The sequence below is a fragment of the Plasmodium cynomolgi genome, chromosome 12 (genome assembly GCF_000321355.1).
Source record: "Plasmodium cynomolgi strain B DNA, chromosome 12, whole genome shotgun sequence".
NCBI lineage: Eukaryota > Apicomplexa > Aconoidasida > Haemosporida > Plasmodiidae > Plasmodium > Plasmodium cynomolgi.
This window is the reverse complement of record NC_020405.1, coordinates 922,369-932,163: the sequence shown is the minus strand read 5'-3', so window position 1 is coordinate 932,163 and position 9,795 is coordinate 922,369. Positions and strand designations below refer to the sequence as shown.

At 48.7% G+C, this 9,795-nt stretch overlaps 3 protein-coding genes across 3 annotated transcripts; 2 read left to right on the top strand and 1 right to left on the bottom strand.

Moving 5' to 3' along the window:
• Positions 1–2,422: 2,422 nt before the first annotated feature.
• PCYB_123200 (hypothetical protein) lies at positions 2,423–4,596 on the top strand (the record flags this gene model as incomplete). Its single annotated transcript, XM_004223653.1, has 1 exon — positions 2,423–4,596. A coding segment is annotated over one exon (2,172 nt), but the record flags the coding sequence as incomplete, so codon positions are not given.
• A 500-nt stretch (positions 4,597–5,096) lies between these two features.
• Positions 5,097–6,879, bottom strand: PCYB_123190 (elongation factor Tu mitochondrial precursor; the record flags this gene model as incomplete). Its single annotated transcript, XM_004223652.1, has 2 exons — positions 5,097–6,534; positions 6,758–6,879. The coding sequence occupies 2 exons, from the start codon at positions 6,877–6,879 to the stop codon at positions 5,097–5,099; spliced, it is 1,560 nt and encodes a 519-aa protein (XP_004223700.1).
• A 414-nt stretch (positions 6,880–7,293) lies between these two features.
• Positions 7,294–9,743, top strand: PCYB_123180 (hypothetical protein; the record flags this gene model as incomplete). The annotated part of the gene is made up of 8 exons (XM_004223651.1): positions 7,294–7,682; positions 8,175–8,538; positions 8,716–8,802; positions 8,969–9,010; positions 9,139–9,219; positions 9,321–9,374; positions 9,565–9,621; positions 9,735–9,743. 8 exons carry the CDS (start codon positions 7,294–7,296, stop codon positions 9,741–9,743), a joined length of 1,083 nt encoding a protein of 360 aa, XP_004223699.1.
• Between the last annotated feature and the right edge of the window lie 52 nt (positions 9,744–9,795).

Sequence of the window (9,795 nt, the reverse complement as noted above, 5' to 3'; positions counted from 1 at the left end):
TTTGCCAGATCAGGAGGTAGAAAAAAAAAAAAAAAAAAAAAATCACCTTTCCCATTTGGTTACGTCCCCCGTGACGAGTACATTCACGAAATACACGTCAACGGAAAGGTGTGATTTGCCTTTTTTATCATACGTGTGGCATACTGATATGGAAAAAAGAAAAATGTATGTTTTCCCCCCAGGGGAGGTACACCTTTTCCGCTCACGCCCCGCTGGGGGTTCAACAAATATGGGTCGGCCATGTAAAGAGGGGGGATAACGCGAAAATGGATCAAAGGGGTGTGGGAACATGCTGATTGGGGGAGCGTGTCAACCGAGTTATCTCCAGACCGCCGAAGCACGCCGCTCACATGCATGCGGCAACCTCCGGGAAACCCTTCGCCAAATGGGAGAGGATTTCCCTTCGTGTAACACGACATGTGTCATGGGGAGGAAGCCCTCCCCCCCTACGACGTTCTCTGCCAACGCTGTGGCAACCATGTGTTTTTTCGTTCCTCTACGTTGGTTCAACACGAGGTGAGTGTTTATTCCGTACAGGGTATGCACCATTTGAAGCTACTACCCGTGTTTTGTCACCCCGTCGGAAAGACGACCAGACAAGCCATTCCTGTGGGTGATTGTTTTATATTCTCCTTTGTCATTAATTAGGTGCATTCTGTTGCGCGACTTTTTTTTTTTATTCCCTCTCCCCCCCTTGTATAGCAAGGCAATCGAAAAAACGTAGCAAATTGGGTACCTTTCCAAATGTAACAAATAAGGGTAGACACACAGGGCGGTGGAAAACACGCGGTTGTTCTTTGTCCCCACCGACTGGGAAGCATCAATGGATTCGATAAACGGTGTGCAATTATGTTGTAAATTTTTGGTTTTCCCATTTGTGTGCAAAGTTGTGTTATCCATAATGGTGAGTTAAGTAAATTCCGTCGATTTTTTTTTTGCTCAGCTAGCCAAACGTAGTTGCACACACCATCCAGGGGAGCATTCCAAGTGGGGAAACAGACATCCACTCGAAGGGTGGCCTCCAGGTGGTCCTACTAATGGGCGATCAATCACACAGCAAAATTGTTGGTGCCTGTGCGAATGAACCAGAGGGTGCAGCAACTCTGCTTCCGCCCCTCCGCCGCAGGAGTTTCATCCCCATTTGTGTTCGCCAAGTTGGCGGCAGCAGTCGTTCCAGTGGCTCAAGCGAGCAGCTCATCAGAGTGCCTCACGAGAGTGATGTCCCACGTTAGGGGTACTTTCCCCAACCATCTGCATGTCACCGCTGTTTGCGCAGCTCATCACTCCGGGCCCGTGGGGTAAACTCGGGGACATAAATAAAAAAGTTACAGAAAGGCACATGTGGGTGTGGGAGCTGTACGTGTCAGTTTCCCCGTCCTCCCCTTTCCCCTCTCCACATGGCTATCCTCTTTTAAATATTAAAAGAAAAACGGACAGGTATCTCCCCCCAACGTGTGAATGCCAATTTTGTGCAGGAGGGGACATGCGGAGGTGAGGGGCGGTCATCTCAATTTTAGCTTCGCCTGGCACACACCGACCGACTGATCAGTGGGCGTCTGGCCAAAGCGCACAAATGGGAAAAAAAAAAAAAAAAAAAAAACACTGCATAAAAGGAGCACTTTTTAAAAGAGATGTACCATTTGGAGGTATTCCCTTTTCATGTGACTTGGCAGGTTTCTTTTTTTTTCTTCTTTTTTCTTTCTTTTTTTTTTTTTTTTTTTTTCTTTATTTTTTCTCTTTTTTGTGTGCGCCAAGGCACCTTTGCGTGCTGCCCGTGCAACGGTGAATGAGTCCAGGGGAGCCTTCCCACGTTTAACTTTTGACGAGTGTGGCGATACCGATAGGACTGGCGAGGGAGCAGACCAATCGGCATCGCCATGGGCAGAGAGAGAACCACATGTGAGTATCGTCGAGCCTTCCACAGTGCACATAACACAAAATGGTGAACGAAGAAGCGGTGTACGCAACACAGTTCCTTTAGCACGCCTTTTTTTCTTCCAACTGTTCGTGTGGCCCTCCCCTCATTACAGTGCTCTGTGCTGAAAAAAGGAGAGGGAGTTTTTTTTTTTAAAAGAAAAAAAAAAAAAAAAAAAAACAAGTGATAAAGAACCAAAGACTTGAGTTCAACCATATTCGTTTGAGCAAACCGTTAAGTGCACTGTAACACAAAGAGATAGCCCCAGAAGGGGGAAAAGCATAATCTCTAACGAGGTGGCACGCGGGGGAGACATAAGAAGGCGGTCTTCCCGCTTCACCCAAGGGGAGCACGTCCCCCCACACATATACATATCATCACCACGACTAACTCCGGTGAGTCACCTTTTTCTGACATGTACACCCCCCTTGTGAGGATCATCTCCCCTGATGGAAGAAAAACCCGATCAGGTGGTAAGTACCCCCCCTGTGGAGGGCCTCCCTACAGGGGAAGGAGTAGAGGAAGAGGCTACTGAACAACAGGAAGGTAAGAGAGCGGACGAGAGAGGTGCAGTCCCCCCAGGAAGTAACGAACTCCGCGTAAGTAGCAAGAAGGAGAGTGTAGACGAGGTGTTCAAAATTGTGGAGGAGCAAATGGATAAAGATATGGCCCTCGTTGATGATGCGTCGAGGGCCATTATGATGTTAAGTGGGGCGCGTCACTTGGGTCAGTTGGATCAGTTGAAGAAGTCGGAGCAGTCGGAGCAGTTGAAGCAGTTGACGCAGCTGAAGAAGTCGGAGCCGTCGGAGCAGTCAGAGCAGGGAGTCGAGGTGGGGACCTTGCCCCCCGCTGCTCAGCAGAATGACGTGCAAGATGGGGGCAATGAGAATTGTGCCGTAAGCACCGCAGATGCACAGGGTAGTGGCGAGAGCCCCAAGAAGGTCATAGACAATAAGGTTGGAGTAACACATCAGGGGGGAGCCAACAACACGGGGAAGGATCCCCTTCACAGGGAGACCATGATCAACCGTGATGACTGTGAAGACGCCGATAGCAACTGCGACATGGACACGTGGTCCAACGTGAGCTACCTTTCCATGGATGAGGCCAGCCTGTACCATGAGGCGGCCGAGGTGTACGCAGCCGCGCCGAAGCAGGAGCAGGCAAAGTGCTCGAGGGAGGAAATGAGGCGGCAGATGCTGAAGAGCGACGAGGAGGCGGAGCGGCGGGCACAGCAGGCGCGGCAGCGGGGGGAGCCACCAACAGGGGAGCCGCCAACAGGGCAGCCGCTAACAGGGCAGCCACCAACAGGGCAGCCGCTAACAGGGCAGCCACCAACAGGGCAGCCGCTAACAGGGCAGCCACCAACAGGACAGCCGCTAACAGGGCAGTCGCCAACAGGACAGCCGCTAACAGGGCAGTCGACAACAGGACAGCCTCTAACAGAGCAGCCCCCTCCGGTGGTGGCGTCCCCGCCCCTAACCCCGCTGACTGAGGCAAGCCAGGTCGACCTATCCAAGCAGCTATCCCTGAACGCAATCGACAAGTCATTCATACAAATTCCGTTAAAATGCATCCTTAACTCTTTCCGAAATATCCAGAAGGAGTTGGAGAAGAATTTTACGATCATCACGCTGTTTATAGAAAAGAAGCTACTCAACTTAACGGATGAGATTTACCTGAACAAGCTGAACACGATTATTGAGAAAATGGAATCATTACGGAGCAAAGTGATGGAATCAAAGATGCTTTTGGATAAATATGTGAACCGTTTGGCTAGCCGACTCAAGTATATTTATTTTGAGGGAGATATTCAGTTGGAAAATTTGAAGCATGATTTTCGTTTCGAAATGTATGAAAATAGAATTAATTGGCTAGTCGACGGGTTCTTATCTAGATATGGGTTCTTTGACACTGTTGAAATATTTTCAAAAAGATACAAATTGGAAAATTACTCAGATGCAGATGTGTATAAGGAATATCTAGACATAATAACGGAGCTAAAAAATCACAACATCAAGCCGGCATTAGAGTGGTGTCAAAAATATAAGTCGCAATTAAAAAAAATCGATTCAAATGTAGAAGCAGAGCTACATCTACAATATGTCATTAGTGTAATTTCTGAGAACAAATTTTTTGAGGCCATTGAATATATAAAAAAAACAGTTTCAAAACCAGATGAGGAGATCTCCGCAGATGTGAAGTTCCTCGTGACGTATATTGGGCTCTACGGATCCAACGAGAAGAAACACTCAACTGATGCCTTAAGAAGATTCAATCGGAGGAGATGGATTAAAGTTACAAAATCGTTTCAACAGGTCTACTCAGAAATAACGGGGGTGTTGAACAAGCCTCTCCTGGAGTTGCTACTGAAGGCTGGCATTTCGGTCGTGAAGACGGACCAGTGTGGAAAGCAGAGCTCCACGAAGTGCCCCACGTGCATCGAAGAACTTAGGCACACCATCAAGGAGGTCCCACATATACAGAAGACTAAGAGCTTTCTCGTTTGCCCCTACACCAGTCAAGTCATGGACGAGAAAAACCCTCCCTTCACCACCCCCGCGGGCCATGTCTTCTCGGAAAAGGCCATCTCCCTGTTCGTTAAGTCGGAAGAAATGTTTGAGTGCCCCGTCACTGGGGAGAAGTATCGCATGCAGGACCTGTCGCGGTTGTTCATTTGAGAGGGGAGCGCCCGTGGCAGCGCGGTGGCAGCGTGGTGGCAGCGCGGTGGTGACAGCGTGGTGTAGACTGTGTGGTGTAGACTGCGTGGTGGTGATAGTGCGGTGACGACTGCGCAGTGGCGACCGCCCAGATGTGCTGCGTTTCCTCACCACTTGGCTAGATAGTTCATTTTCACTTTCACACGTGCAGCAGTGCACACCACGTACGGTTAACTCTCTCCAGTTTTTCCCCCAAATATGTTTGTGCCCACTCCAGTGCGGAGGTGGACCCCCCCCCCCCTTAACATATAAAAAAGGAATCGTCACAGGTGAGGAAGGGGTGCCGCCCCACTAGATGGGCTTCCATACCAGGGGTGCCGCCCCACTAGATGGGCTTCCATACCAGGGGTGCCGCCCCACTAGATGGGCTTCCATACCAGGGGTGCCGCCCCACTAGATGGGCTTCCATACCAGGAGTGCCGCCCCACTAGATGGGCTTCCATACCAGAGGTGCCGCCCCACTAGATGACCTTCGTTATGATACCCGAGGCGACGGTCCTGCCGCCCTCGCGCAGGGAAAAGCGCAGCCCGCTGGCCAAAGCCAAAGGGTACATGAGCTCAATCGTGCATTTGATGTTGTCCCCAGGATTGGCGACCTGCGTATCTTCATTCAAAATAACAGCACAGTTTACATCCGCAGTTCGTATATAAGCCTGGGGTCTGTAATATGACGAAAAAGGATTCTTCCTCCCTCCCTCCTCATTCTTCAAAACGTATACGTCACTTTTGAACGTTTTGTATGTCTTCAGATTAGGTACTTTGGTGACTACCATACCCCTGGATAAGTCATTTTTTTTTACATTTTTTAACATAACTCCTATTTGATCCCCTGCTTGAGCTGCATCTAACGTTTTTCTGAACATCTCAATGCCAGTAACAACCGTTTTAATTGGCTTCTCCTTAATACCCATGATTTCCACAGGATCATTTAGCTTTAATGTCCCTTGTTCTACTCTCCCCGTGGCAACAGTCCCCTTTCCTGAAATCTGCAAAACGTCATCAATGCTCATAAGAAATGGTAGATCCATTTTTCTCTTTGGTTCATCAATATAGTTGTCACAAGCATCTAGTAGCTTCATAATAGAAGGGACTCCGTATTCAGATTGGTCTTCATTTAATGCTTTCAGAGCTGATCCTTTAATGAAAGGGATATTATCTCCATCGTATTTGTAAAAGGATAACAATTCCCTGATTTCTAACTCAACCAAATCGACTAGCTCCTTGTCCTCACACATATCGATCTTATTCAAGTACACAATCATTTTTTCAATTCCGATCTGTCTCGATAACAATACATGCTCCTTCGTCTGTGGCATCAATCCATCATAAGCAGACACCACTAGGATGCTTCCATCCATTTGGGACGTACCTGTAATCATATTTTTCACATAATCTAAATGTCCTGGACAATCGATATGACTATAATGTCTTTTTTCTGTTTCGTATTCTACATGAGTAGCATTAATGGTGATTCCTCTTTTTTGTTCTTCTGGTGTTTTATCTATTTCTTCATACGACTTAAATGTACCTCTGTTTTGATTTGCACAAACTTTTGTTATCGCTGCTGTTAGAGTAGTTTTTCCATGATCCACATGACCGATTGTTCCTATATTCATATGTGGCTTTTTCCTTTCGAATACTCCAATGGCGAAGTGTCTCCTCGTGAGGAAAAACGCCTCTCCTCGCCTCTCTAGGTTGCCAAACTTCCAGCCACCCCTTCCACCCTGATGACTACTTCCTAGTGAGTCAACCACTCTACTTGCCGAACGTACCAACGAGGAAGGGGGGCTGCTCCCCCCGGGAAGCACCACGAGCAGGTTCCTTTTCGCGCTTATCATCTCGGTGGGGAAAGACGAGGAAACGAATCCAATCGTTCCCAAGTTCACCAAACTGATTAACCTATGTGTATGTTGGGGTAAGTAAATGTGCTACTTCTCACTGTGGAGAGGGAGTGCACAGCAAGGGGGGGTAGGGCTCTATGGCGGTGATATGCCTCCCCGGACACTGCATCGCTGTTTAGCCTGCCGTTCCCCCCTTTGCAGTTACTCCTGTGAGGGAGAGCGGCCCGCCAAACGTTGCCGCGTTCGTTCCGGCCAACCCGCCCAATCAGGTCACTTCAAACCTCGCGGTGTAGAAAAGCGTGTCGTCATTCCTTGCACGCTGCGGTTGTTCCGCGGGTGCTTCGTTGGATAGCAGCTTTCCCACACCTTCACAGTTCAGTTCGCTCGATTTCGCGTAGCACATGGCGCCTATCGCTGTTGTTGCCCTTGTTGACTCATTTTTTTTTTTTTTTAAAAACGCTTCTTATAAAGAGCAATCGTCGAATGCTTATGTAAACAAAAAAAAAAAAAAAAATCCATCAAAGGTGCGTTCTCTTTTCTCGTACGTACCCCCTACGTCGCGCCATTGCAAAAAAAAAAAAAAAAAAAAAGGTTTCCTTTGTTAACCCTATTCGAAGTGCCATAAGCACCCCCCACTATGTTGTGCTTCACAAAAAGGGGAAAATAAAATTAGATTTCTCTCCACTTGTACACCCTCGCCTCTTCACACATTTGGAAAGAACTCTCGCCTGCATCCCCTTCGCTTTGCTTCGCATTGCTTTGCATTGCCTTGCCATGCTTTTTTTTTTTTTTTCGTTTGCGGCCCCACCCCCTTATGATGAACCACCGCAGAGGATCTACACCCGCGAAAGGTGCGCACAAGTCAAGGCACTGGCATTTAGCTACAACCCTCCTCTGCTGCCTCATCGTGAGAATCACCACCTTTTATGTTATACACGTTCTTCAAGGAAGTGAATACAAATACATTGACCAGTTAATAGCTCATGAGGGGGAAGAAGGGAGTCGGAGTCTCCACAAACGAGGAGGTCTCCACAAAGAAGGTCGTCTTTCCAACCCAGGAGAAGAAGGGGCACATTATTTCCACTCGAAACAAAACAACGATATGAAAGACCTGCAAAAATATTTCCAAACGAATAAACGAAATAGAAAACTAAAACAGTTTTTACTAAAAAATGATTCGATGCATTATTCGTTCAACTCAGATTTGTACAATTTAAAGTATATCTACGAAAGTGATGTGTTGGAACGACTCTCTGCAGATGCTTACTCCTCTCTGACTGTGCGGGTCAACCCTCTGCTGCTTAAGGCGCTGCAGGTTGTGCTTTTACGGGGGATTCCTCTAACAGGGGGGGGCGCAAAAGGGGATAGAAGCGGTGGACGGGGTGGAAGCGGTGGTAGCGGCGGAAGTGGTGGGCGCGGAGGAAGCACTGAACGCGGAGGAAGTACTGCCCCCCGCGGGGCGAGCCCTCTCTCGCTGAACAGCCCCGAAGTGCGGTTCTTCCTCCTCATCTGTGCAGTCGACCTGCTCATGGGCGTCCTCTTATTTCTAATAGCACAACGCCTGGCGACGTGGGAAGCCTACTTCCGCTATGTTAATGAAGACACGGCGGACCCGCGGGACACGCAGTGGAAACTGATCGACCCCATTTTGCTGACCAACCTCTACCTGAACAACCCCCTCACGATTCTGGCCAACAGTTTCCTCTCCTTTGATAATTTTAAGCTCCTCCTAATAACCACGTCTTTCTATTTGGCCCTTAGACGGATCAGAAGCGAAGCCTCGCGCCCCCACGCGGCTACACCCAACCTCCTTGCAACCCTCTTTGTAAATGCCATGCTGCTCTATGTCACGTCATTTCACTTCATCCTTGTCCTCATCGGCATAAATAACCTCATGGTGTATTCCCACCAGGGGATAATGTACAAGCACAAACTTAAGGTGCCACTTAACTCCCTGCACATGCTTCTGATCATTTTGCAAAATTTGGCTTTGCTCATCGCGACGCTAGCTGTGTATGCCCTCCTCCTGCTGGCCTCTGCCTACGTCAACTCGGGGTCTTGGGTAAGTCGCCCAGGGGCGCCACGCAGTGGTGTGCAGCACCATGCACGGTCACCACTGCTCACCATTGCGCACAACTGCTCACAACGGCACACCGCTGCACATCACTGCTCACAACTGCTCACAACTGCACACCGCTGCACACCACTGCTCACCGCTGCTCACCACCCCCTCCTGCAGTCCTTCCTAAACAACACACTAATTAACGAGTACAAGGTCTTCTTCCTGCTGCCCAACTTGGGGAATTACTGGTACCTCTTCTCCACGGTAATGCTTTCCCCTTGGTTGGCGGTATTTTGGCGGTATTTTGGCGGTAGCTTGGCGGCAGTTTGGCTCTAGTTTGGCGGTAGGCTGGATGGCCGTCAATTTTGTAGGTGGCAAAGCCTCCCAACCAGCGAGTAACCGTCCCCCCCCATCCCCTCCCCCTCCTCAGATGTTCCGGGAATACTACCACTCCTTCTTGTTCCTCTTCCATGTAAACGACAACACGTGGTGCGGCCACGGCGTGCATGGTGTGCAATCGCCTGACGCACGTCCAGCACTGTGTAGCATCCCCTTTTACTGATGATGCCTATTTTACCCTTGCTTCTCCCCCTGGTGCAGTTCCACGTGTTCCTCTACCCACTTCCTCTCCTCTTCCGCCTGGTGAAGACGCCACTGATTTATTTAAAAATCATGATTTCGGTGAGCACCTCGTGTTTTTTTTTTTTTTACACGCCCATTTGTACGTCTGCGGCACTCACCACAGACACTCATAGGTTACCCCATAACTTCACCCTTTTCAGATTGCTTTGGTTTTTCATCCCAACATAACGCTGAACGACCTTGTGTTTTCTTTGGTATGCTTTGGTGACATGCCAGCTTAGGAGTCGTGTCCCCCCTGTCCATCCCCCCTACGCACACTTGCATGGCTTATCTTGGGGGGGGATGCATTTACGCCTTTGGTCACCCCCAACCATTGGACACCCCTTCTAAACGACACATTTTTGTCAATATTTTACTACATCTCCCCCCCCGCTTTCCCTTCAGCTGCTGCTCGTAATTGATTACAAAAGGACACTTTATGCCATCCCCTTCGCCAAACTGGTAAAATTCGTTCTTACAAAAATTTCCCATCAGTTCCTGTGTGTGCAGATTATATACTCACATGGGGGAGCTGTTCTCATTTCCACCCCCCCCTCTCCCTTTTACTGAATCAGATTGTTTAACAAAGCCGTCTATCATGTTGAGCATTTTTTTATAAAATATCACCTGCATTTC